Genomic DNA, 26,418 nt, shown 5'->3' with positions numbered 1-26,418 from the left:
TGTGAATGCGAGAAGTGAAAACGTGACAGTGGAGAACAAAACACGGAAAGTGACGGTTCACTGAAAATTAAGTATTTAATCAGCTTAAAATTGACTTTATGACACCGTTGGACGCAGACTGATGTTTTCAAGTCTTTAATCCTGTTAATTATATTTCACCTACAACTAATAAAAGTACATTTAAAATTAGAATACACTAAAAGCTTTAATACATAAATGTAGGTTTATTAATAATAATAAAAAAATCAAATCCCTTTTGAAATCTTTCTTTTCAAATAGTCCTTTTCATTTGACAAGCCTCACTGGTATCTTAGGGTCACCAAGTAAAAGATCTTCCTCTCTTATGGCACCTTATGAAATTTTATAGGATACTAATTACTGTGTATCTCGGTAAAAAGATAAAAGGGGTGCCAATAATTGTGGAACTGGGGAATTTGTTGAAACAATTTTCTACAGTATTTTTTAAAACTATTTTTTTCGTAATTAAAAGGACACAAATTTAAAGGTTGTGTTTTTCTTGTTTTTTGAGATAATTGTGTGACAATGGTGCTGCAATAAAACTTAGATTCATTTCGATTCAAGGTTGATCTTTCTTCCGAGGTTAAACACCGCAGGTCACTGCGAAGTTCGAATATTTGTGGCAAACGTCTTTGCAACTCTGCAAGTTTACTCTGAGCAAACAAGTTCTAAATAAACAGCTAAAAATAAACTTGTCTGACCACAAAACACCCTGCTGATCTGAACACAATTGTTGTATAACTTTATTAATCATCAATAGCTTTCTGCAAAAGCAGTTTTACAATGATGTAAACAACACTGCAACAATACAGCCAAACGGTCCTTACCAGCAGAGATGTGACCACTGCTATTAATAATCAAACTGGGATACAAAAAAAAACTGATTTTACTCTCAGTACAATGTCAAGTAAACAAGATGTCTGTTTCAGAATTCTTGACAAATTAAAAAAATATATCAAATAAAATGCAGTCACTTTCCCCCAAAAAACAAAAAAACAAAACAAAAGTCAGTTTTATTTCCCTCAAAGTCAAATATATGCATGCAAATAAAAACTGAACATTTTCCCCAATAAAATTTCAGCGCTCACATGGTTTCATTTTATCGTTCTCAAGCCGGATTTACAGCTCGGCAACAAATTCGGCGTCAAGCAAGTGCTAAACTGTGAGCATTTGAATGTAAAAACCATGATTAATTTTGAGAGAGCCGGCAACAGTTTAGAGTAGGATAAATGGTGAAAAGCCGAGCATAAAAGAGGTAGAAGAGAAGGAGAGTTGGAGAATGAGGTAGGGAAGACAGAGCAGCAGAGAAGCTTCTCTACATTAAGGCCCATCTCTCATCTGCCCTGAAAACATAACGTATCAATAGTTCCTGATCATGAGTTGGCAGTCTTTTGTTCATGCAGCACAGTGGCAGGTTTATGTTTAAAAAGTAGCCTTAATTTTACCTTATAGAAGGATGTCGATCTCAGGAAGGACATTGATTCCTAATTTGCTTTACTCAAGAAAATGTAATCAGAAAGGGGACAATTTCACTGACAACAACTTCTGATAGTCCAGAATTAATTAAAAACTCCACTTTGTTTAGGGATCAAGAGATGAATCACTCTTTGTAAAAAAAAAAAAAAAAAAAAAAAACCTCAAAGTTAATTGGCTGCAAATAGATGAGGACAAAGAAAAAAAGTCCCCTGATTAAATTTTACTTAAACGATATATTGTTTAAACACGTTTGTTTATAAACAAAATGCATATTACAGAAACAGTCCAAAGGATGAAATCAAAAGTTTAAACTTTTTGTTGTTGTTGATGGATCTCCAGGATAGGAACCAGGAAGGTTCTAGTGTTCATTAAAATGCTTTGAGACAAATAACCGTTTGCAAACTGTGGTTAGAAAAAGGAAGAAATGGCACCAGGCTTATTTAGTGGGATTGTCCAACAGCAACGTGGCATTTTAGTCCATGTGTGGTGTGATGTCATCGGACGTCCTGAGTCGTCTGTGCACCAACAGAAACGAAAGATGCTATCTGAATGCTCCGACGCTGATGGACAACGGCACCTCCAGCTTCCTGGATTTGGTTTTCCCAGCACCATTGGAGGTGACAGCCTGCTCTCTGCAAAATAAGCAAAAACCAAAACAGAGGAGAAAAACTAAAACACGCATTTCATATTCTGCTGGTATTTTCTACCATATTCATATTAAGAAACGTGTTGAATCCACATAACATAAAACGACTAAATTGACAAGACAAGTCACAAAAATGGTAACAGTAATAATAACAATAATGATATTACTATTATAATATTACTAATAGTAATGTCATTACTATTATAACATTAGTAATAATGTCATTCCTAATATACTAATGAAATAAATAAATACAATGAAACAAAAAAGAATCAGCATTTCTCAAATTGTGTTCAAAAATCAAAGTAATACACTCTCTCAACTTTTTCAATCAATAGCTCCTCTTACCAATTCTTTAAATGAATCTGGTTTAAATCCTAAGCAAATTGTTCATACCACAGAGTTTTTTTTAATTTTTTTCCAACAAAATAAAGGCACCACAGAACTGTGTTTAAAAATAGTATGTAGATTCTGAACTGCAGTGCACACAGATTAGTGTGCACTGCAGTGGGAGCTGTTCTCACCCTCTTGTCACGTCATGACTTCTGAAGACAAGTTTGTCGAAACAGAAACATTTAAGTTATGGGTTAAGAAAAATATGGAGTTTTGATATGAAAAATGAGATCAGGATTCCATACTCCTCAGTTGATGGACATACATAAGAAAAAAGCAAGAGGTCTCACCCTTTCCTGCGTTGCTCTGCCTGTTCCCTGAGCCTCTGCTGGCCCTGCTGGTCCTCTGCTGTGATGAAGTCCCTGTTGTTGTCAATCAAAAGGTTCTAGGGGGGAAAAAAACACATGGACCAGATATAACACTTCTAATAAATAAACCAGTCAGTTTAAAAAAAAAGGGGGTTTTATTGATACCTTAATGCCGATTACATCCCCATCTCTGAGGTGAAAAGGTGGCCCCAAAAGAGATTCTGCCTTTTTCTTCTTCTTCTTTTTGGAAACCTGTTGAGTCTGAAAGTCAATGACAAAATAATTATTATATTACTGGTAAGATGCCAAACAACATTTCTGCCAAACTCTCTCTTTTGTAGAGATACCCAGTTGGAGATTTCTTCCCAGGCGTGTTTGTCAGGCAGGTGTTTGGCTAACAGCAGAGAATCGGGAGAGAGGCCATAGTGTGCAGCCAGACTGGTGCGCAGAGATCGAGGAGTAGAATCATGAGACGCATCCCAAACCAGCTCTTCTGGAGGATAGTAGCTCCTCTCCCCTGGAACAGCCATCTTTATCGTCAGCAGCACTTGTTTTGGCCTTGTAAATCAGCAAGAAATAGAGAAAACACAGAAAAATTTAGCATTTCAAAAGATTAGAAGAAATCAAAGGAAAAGAGTACAATACAAAAAAAAATAATAATAATAATAATTGAATTCACCCGAGATCTTCTTCTTTCAGAAGACACTGCACACAAAGATCCGCCCCACTGGTCAACTTCAGCTTCCTGAGCGCAAAAAAGACAAACTATGTGGGGAAAGACAAGCTCAAACATTCTGCATCTGTCCACAAATAAAAACCCATCTGCCTCCAACAATGTGTGAATGAAGTTTTCAGACCTGAGTGTGACTTGTTGTCCTCTGAGGATACGTGTAAGCCGCCCTCCCTCCATCTGCCACACACGAAGGAAGCTAGTGACAGGCACACATGTGTCCTGAAGCGTTGGTAACGTCAACACCTAAAGGAGCAAAAAGAAGCATCTTCTAAGAAACAAGCATTTCACGAAAGATAAATCGACAACAAACCAGTGGAAACACTTCACCTGAGTCTTTAAGTCCTCCAGCGTGGCGTCATCTGATATTTCCACCTTCCCAACATTTTGCAGCTCCGCCATGTTTTGTCCACAAAGAAGAATGGACTGAGCACACGGCCCATCTGTAGTCGCAGCTCCCTGCGTCTGCTGCTCAGCAGAACTGTTCTCTGAGCGCTTACAGTCTGCTTCCATGTCACTCAAATCCACATAAAGCCACACAGAAAACTTGAGAAATCCCTGAGGAAATAAAGATGAAGAAATAATAATCCTTAAACAGAGAAGCTGTGAAGATTTGTCAATAATCCAGACATCCAGGAATATTTTGATACCTTCGGAGGCAAAAGTCCTTCAGTAACAACTAACGTCTCCCCACTGCTAATCTTCAGCTCTGACAACGAGGCGTCCTGGGAACAAAAGGTGTCAATATGTTGCTCCTGAGGATTATAATCATTTTATAAAGGAGAATAAATCTCTCCTGTGTTTGTTTATATATGTATGTATATTTTTATATATAAATATATATTACAAAGACATGAAATAAATTGTATTATGATATAAAATACTTTAATGCCATCTGTTTCCTGTTTCAACACTACAATACTAACTTGCTCAAAGTACACAGATTAAATTTACTTTAATATTGTGCAGCTTTACATTTGTTTTATGTCCCAAATACTGATTCAATAAAAAAAAATGTGCCGTGGCAAAATAATCAACATAAATTGGCCTTACTGATCACAGGCAACCAAAACTTGACAGAACAGTCAGACAGGCTCAGTGTACAGTGAAATTGTTTGTTGCTTCATTACGAACGAAAGTAAAACTCCAAGTATGATACACTGTTTAAAACCTGCATCGATTCTTCACCTCATCCAATAGCGGTTCTCCAACCTCCTCACACCAATCGAGCCTCCTTAGGTGCCAACTGGTTCCTGAAAAGCAGAAGACGGACTACTGACCAGCTAATGAACATGAAAGCTGTAATAATAGAGCAAATATAGATGGTGATAACAAACGCGAAAGAGAAAGAATAATGAAATCTTACCATCCAGCCCAACAGCACCCAGCATAGCTCTGAGACACTAAAAATACAAGAAACATAATCATTTTAAAATTTTGAACAAGTGCATCTTCACGACTTAGAATATCATTAAAAAAAGAGGGGAAATTAACATAAATTCAAATTCAGAATAATACATTTTTATCATTTAAACCCCAAAGTAAGTTTCTCAGAAAATGTAGTGGCCTGCAAAATCAAGGGGAAGGTTGCTGCCTTCACAATTGTCAACAAGTTGTCACATAGTGGTGTATCCAAGCATATGTGTGGAAAGTTAAGTGGAAGAAAAAACTGTGGTTAAAAAAATAAGACGCTATGGAATAAGGATAATATAATAAAAAAATGACTTAAATGTGAAACAAGAACCCTAACAAAGTACAGAGTACATATGGGAGTTAGTTTCAGTAAGATTAACAATTTCTAAGAGCCTCCAATTAGGGTTTTCCTGAAAAATATTATTAAATGTGCATTCAATGGTAATTATAATCCAGTTTATTATGAAAAGCCTGGACTTAGCTGTAAGACTTAATAATTAGGGGAACTTCTCTTCAGTGTCCTTACTTCTTTAACAGTGAAAGTCTTCTCCACGATTATATCCATCTCCATGCCAGCAGAGGGGGCCGAGCCCACAGTAAAGTGCAAGAACAGCTGAAAAAGTACAGTAACAAATTCTCTCAACTTCAATCAGCCCACATGCACTCACGCCGCCTTGATTTGTTTTACGATGTAGGAAACTATTAAAAAGTTCTGTCTTTTTCATCATTGCAGCTGCAAGGAAAGAAGATTTTACTGAAGAAGACAAGAAAAAAAAGAAAAAAAAGCACACCTGTGATTCCTTGGGGGCATTTCCCGGACAGAGAGTCAACGTGGTCATGAGTCGCACGCCTGCATCCCGAACGCTTAGCTCCTCACATGCTGTCGGGAAAACCGCAGTGAGTCAGCATATATGCAATTATGACTGAAAAAAATAACAACATTCAAAGACAGATTTATGGGGAGTAACTATCAAAGACTTTCAGGGGGTCAGAGTTGGAGAAAGTGTCCCTTGATACGCTGAAATAAGGGGGATTTCCAACTAAAATGGCCTCCAGCTAAGAAATGAAACAGTACCTGGAGGAAGGAGTTTCCCAGAGCAGTCCACCTGCCTCAGACAGTACTGCGCATCTGCTCAGCAACACACACAGAACAGGGAGGTAACCTTACAGAAACTGGAAAAGTTACTAAACAGGTCCAACAAATGACTATAGTTGACAAAAGCAAACTCTCTTAAAAAAATGCTCGTCTGTTTAAGTTATATAATTGGATGAATCCATTTACATTTTCTACCAATTTGCAAATGAATGTAGACAGTTAAGCTTACTGTCTACATTTGTTGTTATTATATGTTTTTTTATTGTTATTTATCTTAGGTGTATTCTGCTGCAGGACTGCAGTTATACATCATTTTGAGCATCTTGCCTGAAGGTTGTTCTTGCAGCTGCAGCTCCCAAATGGCTCTTTGTTTCACTTCACATAGCAGCTGTGGCAGGACATATTAAACAGAGAGGAAGAAGTTTTGGTGAGGGAACATGATGCAAAATAAAACGAAAATAAATAAGATTAAAAAGCAAGTGAGATGACAAGAGAGACATTAAGTACTGACCATATTTCCTGTGGCTGGAACCTTTACTTTCTTCCTCTGTTCCTCTTGCTCTTCTTCACCTCTTTTTACCTGAGGTCGAAACTCCACCTGGAGCCAGCGGCAGTCAGACGGCGTGGTCACAGTGACCACGTCTCCATTCCGGGAGAACACACTGAGAACAGTAAAGAAGACCGCTGCTAGACACGAACAGGAGACTATCCAAACATTCAGCACCTCGTTCAAGTATTAATACCCCAATTCGCTTTTTTACATTTTGACAAGTTAGAAACAAAGGCTTCAATGCATTTCAATTGGAAATGATAATAATGGAAATGGAAATAAAAAAATCCAAAGAGGAGCATCCAAATTCCCATCAAATTTTTCCCAGTCTTCACTAAAGAAACATATCCCCCTGGCGTAACGCTGCTACCCCATACTCTTCCAGGTAGGCTTCACCACATATGCTTACAGGTGAAGGTACTGTGGGGATGGCATGTGCACTAAGATTTGTGGCGTAAATCTTTCAGCAACCTCCCACCCGAGTTGTGGCTCTTTGCATTTCTACCTGAGTTTGTATGAGTATTGTTCGCCGAGGGGGATCCAAGTAAAAGGGGCTGAATTCAAATCAGATTGTCCATCGTCCTTTCGGAAAGATGGGGGTTCGATTACAAAAACAAAATGAGAAAACGTTGAAAACCACGTGGGTGTTTTCAAATGCAAAACTTTGTGTTTGTCCATTGCAGAAAATCCAAACAAAATCAACTCAAGTTTGAGACTTTTAGCATGTCAAAATGTGGGAAACGTCTGGAGGTATCAATGCATTTTCAATGTGCTGTTAAACACGCTGCGCAAGAGCTCACCTGCTGTCAAACGACTGCGGCTCCAACACCAACAAAGCATCTCCGTCTTTCAGCGACAGCTCCTTCAAAGTCCGCTGCATGTCGTCGGGCGGAAACACCCTCCATCCACTGGCGCCCCCTCCCTCCCCCGCCCCCTGACCCCCGACCTTTCCTCTTTTATGCTCCTGACACAGAAGACTCTCCCTGGGCTCCCCCAGCACCTCCCTCACCTCCCCAAGAGTCGCACCGCCCGCGAATCCTCTCGCTTCCCTCTTCAGTCCTGCAACCCAGTTTTCAGGATCAGAGTTGTCGGTTGTGTCGCATTTGACCCCGTTTTGCGCCTCGTGCTCCACGCCTTCGCTCAGGAAAGGGCGAACGACGGTGAGTAACACCGGTTCCCACTCGGCTCCAGTTTGGACTGCGGCACCGCGAATCTGAAGAAGCAAAAAGCACGGGCATATGAATGCTGTATCCCTCGATAAAATTCTAAGAATTAGACCCAAGTGGTGACCTTTTCCTTACTTCTTTGCCATTCCACACAAACAGGTCAGTATTTGTGTGGATTCCTGCACTGTAGAGGGAGACACTGTCGTCTGTGAAAAGGAAAATCACAGCAATGGTTAAAAACATTCCTTGATATAGTTTTTTTTCCCTTCAGGTGTTTTGTTTTTTTATGATTTTGCCTGTGAAGTCTAACCTGTAAGAGTATTGTAGAGGTGCAAGCCTGCAGGCAGACTCTTGGCCACAGTTAATGCCATGTCTCCTTCCCAGAGCTCCTGCATCTATAGTTTAGAAACAACAAAATACTTGAAGCCTTCCTATAACAAAGAGTTTCAAAACACAACAGTATCTGTTTATTGGAATCAAAATACGTGATAAATGGTGATCCGCAGATCGCCAACAGTTTTCCTCCGGTCGAAGCTCAGGTTGATGCTTCCGCTTGGCTCCTCGCTGACCGGCTGCAGGACTCCATTCACTGTTTTGTAGAAGGGGGCCAGGTGCAGATGCAGCTCTACTGTGTTATTAGTGGCATCAAACTCCTCACTATAATAAAAAAAAAAAAAAAACAACAACAAAAAAAACCACATTGATTCCCCTTATCTGTGCAGAACTGTCCACCCTTAAAGCAGCAATATGCAACTTTTACAAAAAAAACATATTTTTCAGAAAACATACTTTTTGAAATGAAAGTTCTGCAGATTTAAATGAGACAAATAATCTGTGAGAAGATTTGTACAGAGCAACTGAACCGTAATGACTGAGTCAGACCCGACTGTGCAGCTGTGCATGTAATAACAGAGCAACATGTTTCACTTGTGCGCTTGTTTTGATACCGCATCTGTTGCAGCCTCTGGTTTTCATCCTGGGCCATCTGGATAAAGTGGGAAGGAACTTTATACTGTGGATTGCTTAGAGCTGCAAAAGCAAAACAAAAATAATTTTAAAAAGCATACCAATACTGCTCACTACTTCTGCAACAGTTCTACTCTAGATTTATTGTATAATCAAGTTGTTTTAGAAATGCAATTTTTTTTAAATCGCAAGATGCAAGCAAGTTACTTTGTACCTTCACTGGGCCTGTACAGCTGTGTTTTCCTGTAAAACAGCATGTAGGCGCTCTCTTTGCCCTGGAACTGCTTCTCGATGTCCGACTCCCTGATGGAGGTCACAGTGGAGTCATTGAGGTCAAACCAGTGGCTACCCTGTTGTCAGACATGAGGAGGCGCCGTGAGAAAACAGCCACAAAACGAGTCACAATACAGGCTTTATATATTCTGTGGGTCACATTTATATAGTTACATTGCAAATGTTATGCTCTTTTTGAGCCAGAAACTGTAAATACCACTGAAGACAGATACAAATGTGTCCTTCTGTCCTGCCAATCATTTTAATTTTAATGTGGAACTATGCATAGCCAACCTTTTGTTGTAAGCAGTAAACAGTTTACTTAGTCTGTTCAAAAGTGTGTCTTTCAGCTGCTTCCATTCTCTACCAATAGATTTTACATAGGAGAGCAAGCAAAATTTTAGAAGAGTGCTGGTCAAAACCAAAGCACAAATTATAAGATCTACTTGAACGTCAGCTGAATTTTTGTCTTTTAAATGTACATTTTTGTTTTAAACAGATTGCAGTTCTGTTTTATTAGGTCTCCAACCTTTTCACAAGGCATTTCCCCTGTCTTCATTCTCCTCGCTGGACAAAAATAAAAATCTACCAACTTTTGTTTCTGTGATAGTAAAAAAAAAAAAAACTTCCGATGTAGATTCCTCGTCACATTTAATCAATATTTTAAGAAAACTGAAATGTGGAATCCAAGTGGGTATGTTTCTGTACTACCTCTGGTTTTGGTTTAGGTTTCTGATTTTCCTCTGGCTGCGAATCAGAAGTTGCTCCGTCTGAAGCTGTTGAGGGTTCAGAGTTTGTAGTTTGCTCTGATGGAGCCGGGCTTGGCGGGTTTGCTTTCAATGCCACTCGAGTCCCATTAGACACCAAAATGAAAACGTCATTGTGTGACTGCAGGAACTAAAATAAACAAATGAATGAAAAAGGCAAAGAACCTGGATTAGATATAAAATATTTTTGTAAAAATCAATACAGGAGGAAAAACTAATACCTTTCCAATGGGACCATAGGGTTTTCTGAACCTTTTGCTCCAGGACGATCCAGTTTTATCCATGAGTTTTTGACCCAGCTGATCCAACAAAACGCTTTTTGATGACTCCTACAGGACAGTAGAGGTACTGTAATTTAAATCTTTACTAGTCACAGTCCATCAGAGAACCATCAGACAATTAAAAAAATAAAAATAAAAAATTAAGAAATAGCACAATATCCTGACTCACAATCATCTTCACAATATCAACAATAGTAGATTGAAAATGTTCATGGTGCTAGCAGTGGAAAGGTGGTTTAATTGTAGTGGATTCTGTATCATAACATTCAGCCATGAACTTCCAGGAAACGTTTTTCTCACCACTAGTTTGAGGGGGAAAAAAAACAAAGTGTACCTGAGCAATGATTGCAGTAATGATAGACAACGGGTCGTCTTCCTGCAGTTTTTGCTCAGGTGACTCCTTCACTTCCTCCTTTGTTTTCTTTTGAGCTTTGGGTTTGCAGTCCTCTTCCTGTCAACAAGAAACAATAAGTGATGTCTTTTTTGATGTGTGCATGCATAAAACCAAATGAAGGAAATAGTCAAGCAGCAACAGTTTCTTAGTTTGAATGAAAGTCAGCATTTTCTTCCCCCTCACCGGTGGCTCCCATTGTCCAAGCTCATCAATATCTCTGATGTAAACGTGGTAATGGCCGCCATAGCAGCCTCCCTTATGGATAATCACCGAAAAAAGTTCATATGTGAAGTCAGAGTCCTCTGCATCAGTCTGTAAGTATTTCAAAGAAAGATCAAAGTAGAATGATGTATTTAGAGCATTTATTTCTGTTAATGCACTTTGCTCGTACAAAGAGGAAAGTTCAACTAAAATCTTTCTAGTACCTGTTCACAAAAAGGTCGCAGATTGATGGTGAGCGGAAAGGCATAGCGTCCGGTCTCCTTGTACCGTTCACATTTGGCAAAGTCGAAGCTGAATCTCAGCAAAGACATGGTCATAAATGGGGGCAGCTGCTTCAGCTTTGCAGACTGAGAAATGGCAAAGGAAAACATTTTTGATAGTAGCGAGAATGAAAAAAAGCACTTTCTCAAATTACAACGTGCGCGACTGGTGCTGACCTTGGCAGCGGTGACCAGCCGGGAACACTGAACGCAGCGATAAAGGTTATTGCCTTCAAACAGCTCTTCCTCCACAAACATGTTCCACAAAGCCTCCTCCAGGCTGGACACGCCACAAACGCACACCGTCAGATCCAGGAAGTCCTCCTGCCGATGACACAAAAACGCATTTAAACCAAAAAGGAGCAGACGCAGATTTTTAGATTTTCTCCACACGAGGGTCTTCATCCTGTAACACACCTTCCTCTGGCTCACATTTCCACACTCCTTACATACGATGCTGTTGACAATGGTGCCGTGGTAGAGGCGTTGGATCAGTGTGCTGCCACTGGTGCCCACTAGGGAGTGCTCCAACGCACTGAACAAAATCCTGTTGAGCTCCTGAACGTCCTGCTGATTCGTCCCCTTGAAAGGACAACGAAAAGAACGGTTCAGATGAGGAGAGGCTTTGTTCGGGTTTGCACCCACGTCACCCCATGATGAAAGAGATAGAACTAGTCGGAAACTGGTTCAATTTTGCATATATTAAATTGAGTTACAAACTTTGCTCTGAACCAGTTGACTCTTTTGAAGTATGACCTATTGATGTCAATTAATCACATTTCATTCTCGCAATGGAAAAAACTGAAAATGAAGTATGTAGAAAATATTTTCCAGTGGGCAAAATCATCCTGAGGAAGAAGTCTTGGTGTTGTGCACAAAAACTGAAAAATACAAACGCGAAGCTACAAAAGTATGAAAAGGCAAAAAGAGTGAAACGACTTCCACTGAAAGTCCTCCAGTGATTCTTGTTTGCAGAAAAACAAAAAGAAAAAAGAAACAAATGTCAGCCCAACAGTCTGATGCATTTAGAAAGCAAAGTTGTGCTGCTGTACTGCAGAAGTGGCCAGAAGAAGCCTTGATGCCTTCTGGCCACTTGCTTCACAAAAGGGTTTATTTCTTGAAGCTTCATGGGCTCAAAACCCCGATTGGATTGTTTTTGGGGTTTTTTGTGAATCGTTTCACAAAAAACGATTCACAAAAAACCCTAACCCTAACCCTGACTGAACAATTTACATAGGGGATCTAAGGAAATGAATTATAAGATTTAGATTTAAAACTTTATCTCATGTGTCATGGTCAACCATTGGCAAAGCGTTTTAAATATACACTAAATGACAAAGGAGCTAGTTTTGTCAACACACGATAATGTCTAAATCCAAAGCCAGAGTTTCAGCATATGAAATGAATAAATGCCAAAATTAAAGCTGATATGATTAAATGTGAGACTTCTTAAAAAATGTTGAGACCCTGTGATCAAACCAGAGTGTTCAAACATGGAGGAAAACTTTCTTTTTCCTATGGGCTCTAAATGCACCTCTGTGCCCAAAAACTTGCAAACACCAACCCACTGTGTGTGAGTGGTTGCACGGTAGTCCATTTATAAATCATGCCAAATGTCTCTTTGTGAACCATTGATGCTTCAGATGTTGGCGACGTCATTCGACACTCGCTGTGCTAGACACATCCTGGACTTCTCAACACACACTTCAAAGCATCGATGTCCAGTTATCGACATTTGTTTGCTATTAAGACAATAAAGTAAAGCATTGCATATCAGAGCACGTTGGGGTCATCTCACTGAAATCAACAAATAACACTTTGGTTTGTTTTCATAAATAATACATGTGATTATCTATGTCATTAACATTTTACAAACCAGCTGAATATTAAGCAACATTTGCATAAACAAATGTCAAACTAGAAAACACCCTCACCCTGTCATTGTTTTTTTTTTTTTTGCCTCTTTATTTTTGTTTTCCACGGTTGACTAGTTTCCATTTCTCCTTGTGGTGTGTTGGCTTTTTGTGTCACGTCATGTAATTTCGTTTTACAACTTGTCAACATTTACGTCAATTACTATATCCCTCACCTTCTTCTCACCGCCAACCAACAGAAGCTTAGCAGTTTTTAAAAGTACAGCTGCTTGTTTGATCACATCGCTGCATGTATTTTTCCACTGGAAAATTGGGTTTGCACGCCCTATGGCAACTGGTGTCTCTGTAACTTTTTGTTCTCCTTCCTCAGGTAATAATTTGGCAGCTGGACGGCCTCCAGAAAGAACTGGAATTCTAGTCAGGCTCCTTGAGCTGACTACGGTACGATAATGCAACCACGTTTTGTACTTTTAAGCATGCCGTGGCGGATGTGGCTGCGGCTTGAGATCAATTGCCGAAAAAGAAAAAAAAGAAAAGAAAAAAAGAAGTGTAACATGAGCCTCTCCTTTCCTCCCCGCACCCCGTCACTGACCTCGCTGCTGTTCCAGCCGAAGCTGTCGGTGAGGTCGGTGGTGGAGGCGCTCTGCTGGTCCACCAGCAGCAGGCGGGCAAACAGTCTCTGTAGCTCCAGAGGGATCACTCGGACCTGCAGGGAAAAAGAGCAGAACTAAGTTAGCCTTAAGGAAGAACTGGGCACGGGTCCAGATGAGAGTTTATTGTTTCACTATATTAACGATCCAATTAAAAGGCAAGAGATGAGTAAAAAAAGAAAAAAGAAAATGCTTGTTTGTCTTCTTTCCGAGGGTGCTCCATTGGGTTCTCTTCTCAATTTATATCAACAATATTACATCCTAATTTTACAGTTGTAAATCCAACCTGTATGCCGACAATATAGAGTTGTATTTTAGTGTTGGCTCTAATCAGTCCACAATTTAAAACCTGCAAACATTGCTCTCTCAAAATTGTACTGATTTGAAACCAGAAACCTTTTACCGATTCTGACACTGTTGACTATTCACTTGACAGCTGTCATATTTTAGATTGTCAACCTGAAGGATACCTGTGTGTTACCATAGGAAATGTTCAGAGCTCTTTTATACTCAATTCTAAAGGAGTACCTCAGAGTTGAATCCAAGGACCGTTTCAGTTCTCCAGATATGCTAATAAGACAAAATCTTACATTTTGATGGACCAAAGAGGACCAGACATTTGTACATTGTTAAGTATATGGTAATTGCCAACTGGGCCTTTAAACTATCCTCCCACACAATTGTTCCTTCACAGCCTGCAAATATGACGGATCTGTGCTTTCCTTTTGTCCACTTACTTTAGCCCCTGGTTTGTCTTTATCCTCAAGACACCCCAGCTCTTCTGGCCCCAAACTGAACAGCTCCTCTGCAAAAACACCAACAAAGACGAATCACTCAGGTGAGAAAGAGTCACCTCTTTTTGACTTGTTGCACAGGTGGGAGAGTCATCTGACCTCTGAACTCTGGGGTGAACAGCAGAGTCTGGAGCAGAGAGTTGAGGTAGCACGTCCCTCCCTGATTTCTAATGCCGCACAGATTGCTTCTCCCCCGGGGTGGAGGCGGCTCCTCTCCCCCCTTGGCAGTCCTTCCTGCGGCGGAGGTCGAGGCGAAGCCCTCGTCCTCTTCCTCCTCAAAAAGGCTCCCGAACATGTTTTATTTCCGCAGTTTTCGCCCAAGTTATGAAGGGATTACGCTCCCAGTAAACAAAACAAAACAAACAAACAAACAAAAAACCCTGTTAGCGCTCCGGAGTGCACTCTTGCTATCTCATCTTAGTCTTCCCGAGCTCCCGGTTGACAATTATCGGGCTGACTCGAAAATAAGATGAATTCACGGGGCTAAACATCGCGACCAGGGCCTCGGTGCGAACTCTGTGGGCTGTCTGGTTGGCCGAATCAGTCGCAGTTTCGGTAAAGCCCAGCGAAAAGAAATATCTCAGTGTGAAATGTCACAGCAACTATTCATTCAACAACAAAAAAAAAAAAAGAAAAAAGAAAGAAAATCACAGCACCGATTCACCCAAACAGAAGAATGCACATGGAACTTAAATTTTACTCTAAATGTCTTCGAAGCCGAGCTCTTTCTTCCTCTGTCAGTCTTAAAACAGAAAACGGGCGAAACGTAAATAGAAACACCGGAGTTGGACTGTAGGCGGCCATGTTTTTATGTCGGGTAGAGAATCAGAATGATGCATTGTGGGACTTGTAGTGCATCGAACGGACGAGAGCGAGACAAGAAAATCGTTTAAAAATAACGATATTTAGTCACAACGTTGTTGTTTTTTAATTAGTGAATTTAATACAACTTGTTACTGGAAAAAACACTTTTTTATCGTTTTAACTATTTGAATAGAAACTCTTGCTTTAATTCTAACACTGCATTTCCTACAAGAGCGTTGGGCACAGGCATTCTGGCTCTTGTAGTCTTTCATCAACTAAACATGACAATGGATAATTTACATGAATCATGTGCTGGCAGTTAAAAGCTCAGTTTTGTGTAACAGTAAAAGCACAATGTTACCTAAAAAAGAAAAAAAGACTAAATGAAGAAAATTTAAGTACATCAAAGACATAGACAATTTACCATTTGACACTGACATATGGAGCGTTGTTAAGATATAATGTCTAAGATTTGGTTTCATTTCTAATGAAAATGAAACAGCAGTATAGTCTATAACAGCATAATAAATCACACGTGAGTGGCTTAACCAATATAAAAAAAGCACACTAACAAGGGTGCCCTATTTATCTGTATTTAGGGGATACTTTTTTTTTATACCAATTACATTTGTTGAATTTTTTTACTTTTTTTTTTTGCATCTGTATTTTTATATACATAAAACGATGTCCAAAACACAAACATATAAAAATTTGAGAAAAGTGAGGTTAAAAATCCAAAAATATATACAATTGAAACACTTAAGTTTGCTATATTAAAATATATTACACAAACATTTTTTTTACATCTGTAAAAGTCTCAATAGATTGTCTCATGCAGGCAATAACTAAACGTAGAAATCTAAATTGTAAATATTTTCTATGCATGCCAAAAATATATATTCTTTGATATATGTTGCAACACATATAAATATAAGAAAATATGTAATTATTAAAGTTGTGGTTCAAGATGTTGTGACAAGGCAGGACATTATGGCATTCATCTCATGATCATGTTCTGATATGTCTTTGTTCTAAATGGGTTTGAACTCTCACCAAATTAATCTCCTTGGGATACACACTCAAGGTTAGGTGTTGTTTTGGTTAGCTGCTCAGGAGCCAGACTGTCTCTCCACTGTTCAAAATTTCATGTCCTTGGTATAAAATTTTTTGGTTGTCTCCCTGTCGACAAGGCCAACTATGACTCCTTTTGGAATTGAGAAAATAAACCTGACTGTGTGATTTATCACCTATCAGTGCTTGACATTTAAATTTACATACTACTTATTGAAAGTGAATTCATTTTTCCTATGTTTTTCAACATATCTGTCTGGGATCTCAACTGAGTTAGCAACCACACATTTTAAATACAAATTCAGCATGAAATAATGTCAAATATAAACTCTACAAAATAAAAAAGAGGTTGTAATATTTTGGGAGGTTCAATTGTATTTGTCACACATAAATACATCCACATTCTGGCTGTTAAAATGAGAAAACAAGCCACTGCAAGTATTAGTGAGGTATGGAGAGGTATAGGATACTGGTTAAGGCCTCTGTGAAGTTCTTTCAAATATAATTTTATTAAAATATTTGACAGTTAAATTATGTCCTTATAAAACTTTAAGTTCTCTCAGTATATAAAACTATTCACAGGAGCACAATATGTCACATGCAAACTGAAAACACAGAGCCATGTGCACACTTTGCCGCACACTTTGCCCTCTAGTAGGTTTTGAGCTTGAAAACTTTGGAGAGAGGCGCTTTGGCACTGGAGTAGATCAGAAAGGATTCTCCATTTGAGCTGAAAAACTCCCAGTCACTGCACCCAATGGTTGGGAGCCAATGAACGGGAACAAATCCTTCATATCCCTGCCACCTGTAAGCAGATGAAAGAAATCACATTATCGGCTATTCGCATATTAGTTGCTGTTTACTGTGTTCACACTTCTTTGACCTTTTTATGTCGATTCAAGGTACAACTGTAAACTTTAGTGTGTTTTATTTGGATTATACCTACAAAAACAATAGGAGTGAATAGTTGTGAAAATGATTTATAAAAAATTTCAACAGATAAAATCTTGAAAGTGAGGAGTACATTTGTATTCAACCTCAGTAAAGTTTGTGGTTGTAATGTGAAAAATATATATTTTTTACATTAAAGGATGCACTAATACAAGAAATGGAATAGGTTTAAGTGTTAAAAATTCCTTTTCAGGGCATAATACATGTCAAAAGTAGTAGTATTTTGCATAATGCATGTACAAGTGTTTCTTTCTAAAATGATTTTATGACAGGCACCCCATGGCAATGAGGGTTGACGAAAGACATCACACAGGGTGGGGACGTGTTGACAAGTTGAATACCTGTAAAGAATGCTGTTGAGAGAGTAGGATTCCCCATTATAGGAGTTAGCAACAACCAAGAAATATTCTTCCCCGAGGCTGAAGAACTCCCAATCCACTGCACTGGAAAGGAAAAAGATTGTTAGATATAGCGAAGATACATTTAAATAACTGCAAATATCTTCAACCGCAAAAATGATGAATGCATGTTTGCACATGCATCTCATAGATAGAATCTGTGAAATTCACATGAATACCTGTAGGTAACAATATCCTGGAAGCGAACAAACATCCTGCCACTCATGTCCAGCTCATAGATAGTGGAGTTGATGGTGTACTGGCTGGGTCCGTTACCCTGGAGCCTGTGTCCATTGGCCACAACCAAAAATACTCTGCTGCCAATCTGGAACATTTCCCAGTCTGTGGCGCAGAATGTCTACAGTTGCAGAAAGTTAAAATAAGTTACAAATATTTCATATGGGATCCATTTAAACCCACAATCACACTTTAATTCACCAAGTATGCCTCGAGCAGAAAATTAGGCAAAACATGAGATAAACAACAGAAGCGTAATGAAATATATTTGGTTTTACTTTCATTTTAATTTAAAAGTGTCATGTGGGGAAAAATGCATACCTTTCTCAACAGTGAGAAAATCTTTATTGGTATTTCAGAAATCACATCTTTCTTTTAATTGCTTTCCAGTTGGAGCACTCATTTGGAAACATCATTAATTCCGGTCAGATGTTAGTTAAGCTAAATTTGGCAGAAATATAAGCATTTTTTGGCGTTTAATTGCATGTGTAAATAATAAGTGTATAAGTGAATAAGTGTAAAAGTGCAAGGAGAGACTGAAGTTGTAAACAACAATTCTGTGAAACTATTTGTTCCAGTTTACACCAGGAGTAGTCTGGGTTGATGCAGACAATTTCAACTTTTCCACAAAAGAATCTAAAGAATTTGAAGTTTTGTTGCCAGTTTCTGGCTTCTGGGCCATTTGGCTCATCATATAGATCATTTAAAAAAATTCAAGTGTCCAGAACCAATTAGATTGAGTCAAGCATGAAACTAGTAATACACAGAATGAGAAAACCTGTATAAATTATAATGCACTTATCAAAGTTCCTCTCATCCACAGTTTGGTTCTGGTGGCACTTTAACTGAGTGGGCATAAAACATGGGGGCATAGGAAGGCCTCCAGTCATGCAAGAACCAACATCTCTTGTTCTTGAAAGTTGAAGAACCACTGTTAATTTAAAACCCATCACTTGGTGACACAAACCTTTTTCAGATCTCAAATCTAGAATATATTTTGTATTTTTTGTATTGACTATGGGGGAGTACTGGTCAGCAAATAACTGGACTGAAAATAACCGTAAACATCTAAACTCAAGAGAATTTTTTTTCATGACCATAAAAAATCTTTTATATTTACATGCAAGCAGGTTTTGCACACTGTGAGTAAAGATATGCATAGCAGTAAATGGATGTGTGCAGCTCCACTGTAATGGAACTAAATGACATTACAACAGTAAGTAATAAAACGTATCTACCGTCTTCTCATGTACGAGCCAACAGATTGCGTCATGAAGCTTCACTGTTTGTGCAGCCAGGAGATATCAGAAATCCAGATTCTCATGTTTCTTTGATGATTTCAGGTAATTTATTACTACCAGCCCCAAGGGGTTCTCACGAATCTCCCCTGCTTACCCCCCGAACCGCTGGAGTTCCCCTTTAATTACAAATCTCTCTGTGTTTTCTCCTGTGGCAATCAATGTGTCAACACAGTCACATCAGCTGCAGCCAGATTCAAATAAAAATGTTCATATCAGTTACAAAGCACTTCCATCAGTCAGGCAAATCATGCCAAACCACATCACCTGTTTTTACTTCTATCTTGATCATTTTCCTTCCTTCCTTCCCAACTCTTTTCCTTTTATCGTTTTATTGTTCCGTCCTGACAAGATCTTTATGTAATCATCTCAGAGATATCTCTTATCAGGTGAAATCAACCCCCTTCTAAAATGCTGCCTTCAAGTGCCATCGACTTTTCACCGTGGTCAGACTGGCAGTGGTACTGTAATCAGATATGAGACGTTGTCGGCACCATTTTCGATGCAACGGTTCTTCTCATCACACACCTTGATCGTCTGGAACACTTGAAATTTTCCGTCGATCCAAACGTAGATGACCGAGTCCAGAGAAGTGGTTGTGCCGTCGAAAGCGTTTGCAACCACCAGGAAGTGGTACGGTCCAACTGTGAAGAACTCCCAGTCGTAGGCCCCGGATGTGATCAGTGTCTGGTGAACCTCAAAAGACTTTGTCGATCTGCTCCACTTGTAGATCACGCTGTTGATGGTGTGATTGTTGTTTCCTAAAAGGAGTAACGATACGAGGTATTAGTTAATCCACACTTTGAGTACTGCTTTCTGTATTTACTTGGGCTATCTATGTGATATTACAGTCGGTTGAATGATCTGAAATATTTAAGATTGATTTAAAAAACAGAAGCAAAAACATGATAAATATTTTTGAATGGCAGTGTATTTGGTTACCCATTCTGTGATTGGCCACTGCGAGATAAGTCTGTTCATTAATGTTGAAAGCCTCCCAGTCTCGAGCGCAGTAGGTCTGCAGAGTCTGGAACCGCACAAACCGTTTCCTTCTGTTGCTCCATTTATAAATGACAGAAAAGTCAGATTCAGGCTGTTTGTCGACAGATTTGTTTGTTTCAGTCCCAGAATTAGACACTACCAGATATGCCTACAGGCAAAAACAACACAACAGAGGTAATGAGAAATGAATTTAAGGTTTTAATTTTAAAAAGGTGCTGATAAAAAAATGAGACGGAATCTCCATAACACCTTCTTTCCAATTTGGAAATGCTTCCAAGACAGAGCACCATGAGTGCTGATGTTCTGGTAGAGCTGGAAACCCAAGTTGGTCCAGAGATACACAGCAGAACCTGAGGCTGAGGATCTGTGGGCCATAGCAGCCATGAGGCCAATGCCTTGTATCTGAAACACCTAAAGATTGGATGAAAATGGGCTCAAAACGAAACAGCAAAGTCATATCGGAAAAGAAATGATGAAGAAATACCTCTACATCGTGCGTCTCAGAGCTGGTGGTAAGAACCTGCTGTTCCAAAACGTAGTCCAGTCTTTTATGGTCTGTGTTGGAAGGTAGAACGATTGTGTCAATTGTAACAAAGAGATAAAGCTGCTTGTTGTTAGCAGTTGGACGCTTACCCTCCAACACAGTGATCCACACTGACCCGTCACAGACATAGAGGCCCTTTTTGAGAGGATTAAACCACAGCTGACCTCGCAGCAACTCAGAACATGCCCTCTCCACGCCCACTGACGGTCGTCCTGCGGCTCCTGACAGATCGCATTGAAGACGAAGCCATCAGAGGTAATTCCCCTAATACTCTCGTCACATTTCCTTGAGAAGCAAATGTACAAATTACCAGAGGAAGTGTCATGTCTCTCGTTCTGCCTCCTCCTGACAGGCAGGTCCAAGAGCAGCGGTGGAACTGACAAAGCCGCAAGCCGGGGGTCAGAAGACGGGCAGAGTCGACTGGAGGCATCTGAGTTCGGCACGAGAACCAGTTGTCGCATCAGGCCCTGAACATGTGGCAACAGATGAGATATTCGTCAACAAGTGGTTGGGATGCTATTAAATGTCCTTGAAATTGAATCACAATTTGAAACTCAACTCACTGAAAACAAGCCCTTCCATCTTCCCCGACTGCCAATGTGGAATCTGGATCCCTGGATGTTAAGATCTGAAGGGAAAGCCCTGGAGGGAACACTGTTTGCAATAAAAGACAATTATCCTAAACAGCTAATAAACACTGTCTTCCAAAAGTATGCACAACCCTTGGTTGTTTTGGGGATTTTTTTTATTACAGTCAATTCACTTTTCTCAAAACATTTCCTTCATAAACTCACAAAGGCAAGTCGTCTCTGATTTGCTTCTGGCCATTCATAAATCAAGTGGACTTGCTGACATCCCATGCAGCTCTGAACGCTCGAAACTAAAGCTGGCAGTGCAAAACACATGGAGATTCCTGAAGAGCACCTTCATTCTGGGTTGAATATTCGGTGAAGTGTCACGGATGCAAGTATTTTGTGTAACACCCGTGAGTTTCACACATAAAGAAAATGAAAATTGTCTTTGTGAAAAAGTAGATCGGGTATTATTTGGATATTATTTCAACTGTAACATTTAATTGGCTGAATCTGTGGGGTAGTTCTCCGAGAAGCTGAAACTCCAACATGTAGTATTAAGTCTTTTGAGGCTTTTCTGATATTTAACTCCATCTCTCTCACCATAAGCAGGTTCTCTGTTCCTGCTGAAGAAGCGCATCACCGCAACATGATGTTTCCAACTAGATTGATTTTATTAACTTATTCATTTCATATTTAGTTAACAACTTATGTTGTGCGGTTGCATTTGATTTTATTTAGGTTTATAATGTTAAAGAGAATTGTAAATAAAAATGCACACCACACTTTTCAGTTTTTCCTCTGTAAAAACAAATTTGGGATCCATGTTTCTCTTTTCTTTCTTCTTGCTTCAGAATTATGTTCTGCTTTGCACGGATCTCATCAAACCCTAACAAAATACAATGAAGTTTATTTCTGTAACATGTTTACAGTATGATGTTTCAAACATCGCAAGTCACTTTTAACTTGAAGCTGAATTTCCTCCAACTGAAGTAACTTTCTTAAATTTCAGACTGAAAAACAAGAACTTGAAACCTGAACTGTTCTGATGGTTAGAGAGATTGCACCCTGCTGTATGTCAGAGGAAGTTTCTTCTCAACACCATCTGTCACTTCCTGCCAGGATGTCATGATATGACTGCAGGGTGCAAATACATTTTACGTCACAGGGAGAACATTTGACTGTGGTGAGACATCCACGATCTGAAAGGGCGATGATGGACGGCGAGAAGGCAAAAAGAGAGAACAAGCAGAGCCGAGCTTACCTTTCCAGCGGCGGGTTACAGTCCACCGTCAGCTTCCTGTGGTGAAGGCCGATGACTAAGACCAGTGTGTGCCACTGGTTGGGAGTTAGACGGACGCCTTGAAAGCTCCAGTGCTCTGCAGCTTTCCGATGGCCGTTGAAAACAAAATGCAGGCTGTTCTGGGATAACTTTAGTCCAAGGATGACCCCTGCATGCTTCACATCACTCTTAGTTTCCTTCTTCCTCAGGCTCTGCTCGTCTTCTTTCTCCTCCAGTGCATCAGTCTCCACGTTACTCGGTCCCATCAGAGAGAAGATGTACTCGTCTCGCTGCAAGAAGAGAGAATAAATGCCCTCAAGACTGAACGAACTCGGCTGTGGCAAAATGTAAAGGAGTCAATTGATTTATAATCGTGTGTTTACAGATTTTAAAATCGTGCATGTAGTTTTACTACATGAATGAATTTACTGTTTGGTCCGTCATTAAAACCATCGTTCACTCGACAACCTGGTTCCTCCACGCCTCCATCCTCCCCACAAAATCACAGTCATTAATGTCTGCTGCACTATGAATTTGTATGTTTTAAATGTATACAATATTTATGCTTCGATAAATATTTTAAATAAATGTAGTTCATATGAATAGTTAAAATATGCAGATATTTTAAATATTATTTTGACATATTTAAATAATATGTAGATCTATTTTATTATCAAATACATTAAATATTGATTATTTGACAGTTAAATAAATTAAATATTTAACAGACGAATAGCGTTGGTTTAACATAACACCCATTTTATATGATAAATACATATTAATTAATATAAATAATATTCAAGGAAATATTATTTATATGTCAGCATATATAAATAATAATATTTATTTAGTATATTAAATAAATATTAGTATTTAATGTATTATTTATTTAATAAAATACTTGTTTTATTAGATATTGATTTAATAAAATATTACATTTATATTTTTCATTTCTTTAGAATGAATAAAATGTCTATTTGCAAAACCACTTTCGCTAAGTATACTTTTGGTCTTGTGTCAGAGATTCATCGCCTCTGACAGATGCTTACCTTGGGTGCGAAGCGATTCACTTTCACTGTAACAACAATGGAAAACTCTTTGGGGAAAAGGTCACAGTTCACCAAGAGCTGGGAAGCGGGGAAGCTCAGGGACGCATCGGGGCCGAGAAACTGGACGCCCCTCACCCCGGCCGCCTGCTTCACGCGCGCCCCAGGCACCACTCTGGAGGTGTCCCTCTCCAGAACAAAAGACAGAAGATCCAAGGGAAGCAACTCTGAGGACAGCAGACACATAAAGAGGCCAGGACTGTAACAGGCTGGAGATTCTGCAAAAATGAAGCTCAGAAATAGTTTCACACTTCTTAGTTTGAGTCTGAGGTGAAACCAGTTAGAGACACAAAATTTACCGGGGAAAATGTTTCTCCAACTTCTACCCAATGATAAATAACACTTCTTTCCACCGGGGCTGTTTGCTTTGAGCTTCAATCATCTTGTCATTAACTATATCAACAGAAATTGTCCACTTTGTAGTCGCAGCTCTTCCAGAATCAAATTATGAACATTTAGCTTTTATTGAAAATGTTTATTTTTCTTTGTTTTGTTTTGTTTTGTTTATTTATTTATTTATGCTCTTCTTTTTCATTTTAGAAAACTTTGACATGTGAAATCTGAACTGAATTCTTCTACAGTAAATCGAACTGCTTAAATCACTGTGTGATCTTTGATCATTTGAATTTGCAAAGTAAACAATTAATACATTATTTTACCAGGGTTGTTAGTATAACAAGATGCTTTACTCTAAAGCTGAAACGGTCGAGGAGAAACGCTGAAAGATTGATGAGATGTCAGTTGAATGTTTATCCTGTAAAACCCTAATATCCTGATGTGTATAGAAATGTAACTGAACCCTAACCCCATGCAATGCCTGTACTTGTTTGTGGATGTTCACCCTGACACACACTCACACACACGCAAGCACGACGCAGACAGTCGGAATTATCCAGAAGAATTTTAGCTGCAGGGCCTTCCCAGCTTTTGGATGGAGCCATAAACAATCCACTGGGTAATCATTAGCAGGACCACTTATGCTGAGCTAAGATGTCCCGTAAAGTTTAGAACGAAACAGATAACAGTCGATAAAACGGTCTCCTACCTGTGCACTGTCTCCACGCGTCCGTCGTTGCCTCCGTGACCCTGGAAGCCCAGAGGAGGAGCAGTATGAATATCTGCATCGACATTATGAAAAGCGGTCCGCTTCAGTTGCCAACTAACAGGAGTGTCTCCATGGCCAGGGTAATGTTCAGTCTGCTCTTCCTCCCTTGGTCTTTAGCCTGAACGATGATCCATGAAAGGAAACCGTGCATCCTTCATCTTGATCCCGGCAAGAAAGAATGTGTTCAAACTTGGAGTCTTTCTGAATATCTACTTGATCACAGGTCGTGCTTAAGCAGCATGAAAGGTACCTGTGTGTGCTGAACCAAATCCACCCCTCTGTGAAGGGAATCCTGCACCTGCAGCTCCTTTTAAACACCGGAGCCATGCAAATCACTAACCGGCCTGTCACTCATCCTCCCTCGACCGCAAATTTGGTAACACACACCGCCAGAGGGCTGAGCTGCCTCGCTTTATTTGTACATTTGTGCTTATAGCACGCCGACACAGATCAGCAGGCAGGCAAACACAACTTCTGTGCGCAAGCAAAATGTCAGTCAAATACAAAAAAAAAACCCAAAACGTTTTTTTTCTTTGTTCTGCCTATCTTTTTCCTGCCATTGTTGCCCCATTTGGTGTCAAATAAAAACACAGAAGAAGTTATTTGTGTTCAGATTTCTTTAGTCTCTGGCCTCCTTAGTAAAAGCTAGAGAAACAACTGGCTTCAGAGATCACACCAAATAAATATTTGTAGGAAGAAGTTGGTGTGAGATGAAAATAAATAGATAAATAAATGAACTGCAGTTGCAATTTAGCTAACAATTCATGAACTAAAGCCAATTATTTAACGCTACGTTAAGTGAAATATTTTTATAGAGGTAATCAGCAAATAACAATAAAAAAAGACATTTAAAAGTCGATTAAAGTTTGATTTCATCATCTCTGGGTTGTATACTTAAGCTTGTGTGGGGGCCTCCCATTTATAGACTCCCACATTTACAAGGTTCTGGTTGTTATTGTCATTAATACAACAGACCATAATGCGACCTGTGTCCATTGAACAACCATTCATCCTGCGAAACAGGACAGCGCTGTGGGAGAAATCCAATTAAAGAACAGAAAAAAAAAAAAATGCCCTAACTCATAAGTTTCCTTATTCCTGGTTTGACTCATCAATCGCAGCAACGATCTGATGACTGTTTCAGTTCAGCTGAATTAAACAGGCCCACTTATCAAACAATTGTAATTTGCATGTTTTTTTTTTCCAGTTTTGGTTCTGGTATTCTCAGAACTGCACCATCATTAGATCTAATCAGAATTTATGTTTTGAATTTTTTTTTTTTTTTTACATAATCATGTATGTAATGTGAAGCTTTGTTTGACTCTAATTACTTTTCCAGTATTGTCTGAAGTCTGAAAAGTACTTAAGCACATAATTGCCACAACTGATAACAGCAGTCCTAAATGGATACAGCTGTTGTATGGTCTGCTGGATATTTTCTTATCACAACGATATTTTTGTATTTACCTGTAAAAGCTGAATAGTCGTGATCGAGGCTTCTCTGCAGCTTTAAAGCAGCTGAGAGTGTTCCTGGCAGGCTTTGTTGGCGTGCTTCAGTGCTGCCACCTCGTGGTCGCTGCTTCACAGTCTCACATGAGCGAGAGTCTTTATGAACAATAACCCTCTTCATAGATGTACAATAGATGTAGTATGTTTTTGACAGTAAAAAAAAAGACTTTAGAGACAAAAGTAAAATAGAAAGAATCAGCCACCTACAGTCTGAACTGATGTGATTGAAAAAAGGTCAAAGGGTTCCAGCTTTAGGGATATT

The 26,418-nt window shown here is 39.2% G+C and overlaps 2 protein-coding genes across 3 annotated transcripts; both read right to left on the bottom strand.

Moving 5' to 3' along the window:
* Positions 1 to 734: 734 nt before the first annotated feature.
* Positions 735 to 15,079, bottom strand: usp40 (ubiquitin specific peptidase 40). The gene is made up of 31 exons (XM_055038686.1): positions 14,377 to 15,079; positions 14,221 to 14,288; positions 13,426 to 13,539; positions 11,377 to 11,541; positions 11,137 to 11,283; positions 10,903 to 11,046; positions 10,661 to 10,789; positions 10,418 to 10,534; positions 10,024 to 10,131; positions 9,747 to 9,932; positions 8,977 to 9,112; positions 8,744 to 8,825; positions 8,282 to 8,453; positions 8,107 to 8,191; positions 7,932 to 8,002; positions 7,431 to 7,843; positions 6,592 to 6,742; positions 6,408 to 6,468; positions 6,060 to 6,113; positions 5,776 to 5,864; positions 5,511 to 5,597; positions 4,938 to 4,974; positions 4,760 to 4,824; positions 4,222 to 4,296; positions 3,902 to 4,129; positions 3,699 to 3,817; positions 3,521 to 3,586; positions 3,189 to 3,399; positions 3,007 to 3,102; positions 2,824 to 2,918; positions 735 to 2,126 (listed from the first exon to the last, which is right to left on the bottom strand). Exons 1-31 carry the CDS (start codon positions 14,570 to 14,572, stop codon positions 2,036 to 2,038), a joined length of 3,858 nt encoding a protein of 1,285 aa, XP_054894661.1. The 5' UTR covers positions 14,573 to 15,079; the 3' UTR covers positions 735 to 2,035.
* Positions 15,080 to 15,200: 121 nt separating this feature from the next.
* On the bottom strand, positions 15,201 to 24,910 carry LOC129365121 (thrombospondin-type laminin G domain and EAR repeat-containing protein-like). 2 transcript variants are annotated; one of them, XM_055038067.1, is made up of 13 exons: positions 24,588 to 24,910; positions 23,486 to 23,709; positions 22,419 to 22,726; positions 21,146 to 21,236; positions 20,893 to 21,049; positions 20,672 to 20,803; positions 20,523 to 20,593; positions 20,288 to 20,449; positions 19,979 to 20,186; positions 19,565 to 19,797; positions 17,681 to 17,859; positions 17,445 to 17,546; positions 15,201 to 16,957 (listed from the first exon to the last, which is right to left on the bottom strand). In XM_055038067.1, exons 1-13 carry the CDS (start codon positions 24,670 to 24,672, stop codon positions 16,804 to 16,806), a joined length of 2,106 nt encoding a protein of 701 aa, XP_054894042.1. In that variant the 5' UTR covers positions 24,673 to 24,910; the 3' UTR covers positions 15,201 to 16,803. The 2 variants fall into 2 exon arrangements, with proteins under 2 accessions (XP_054894042.1, XP_054894040.1); XM_055038065.1 differs by lacking the exon at positions 15,201 to 16,957 and having other exon boundaries at positions 17,279 to 17,546.
* Between the last annotated feature and the right edge of the window lie 1,508 nt (positions 24,911 to 26,418).

Source organism: Poeciliopsis prolifica, unplaced genomic scaffold (genome assembly GCF_027474105.1).
Source record: "Poeciliopsis prolifica strain line A6 unplaced genomic scaffold, Auburn_PproV2 SCAFFOLD013, whole genome shotgun sequence".
Lineage (NCBI taxonomy): Eukaryota > Metazoa > Chordata > Actinopteri > Cyprinodontiformes > Poeciliidae > Poeciliopsis > Poeciliopsis prolifica.
This window is presented reverse-complemented; position numbering and strand designations above follow the sequence as displayed.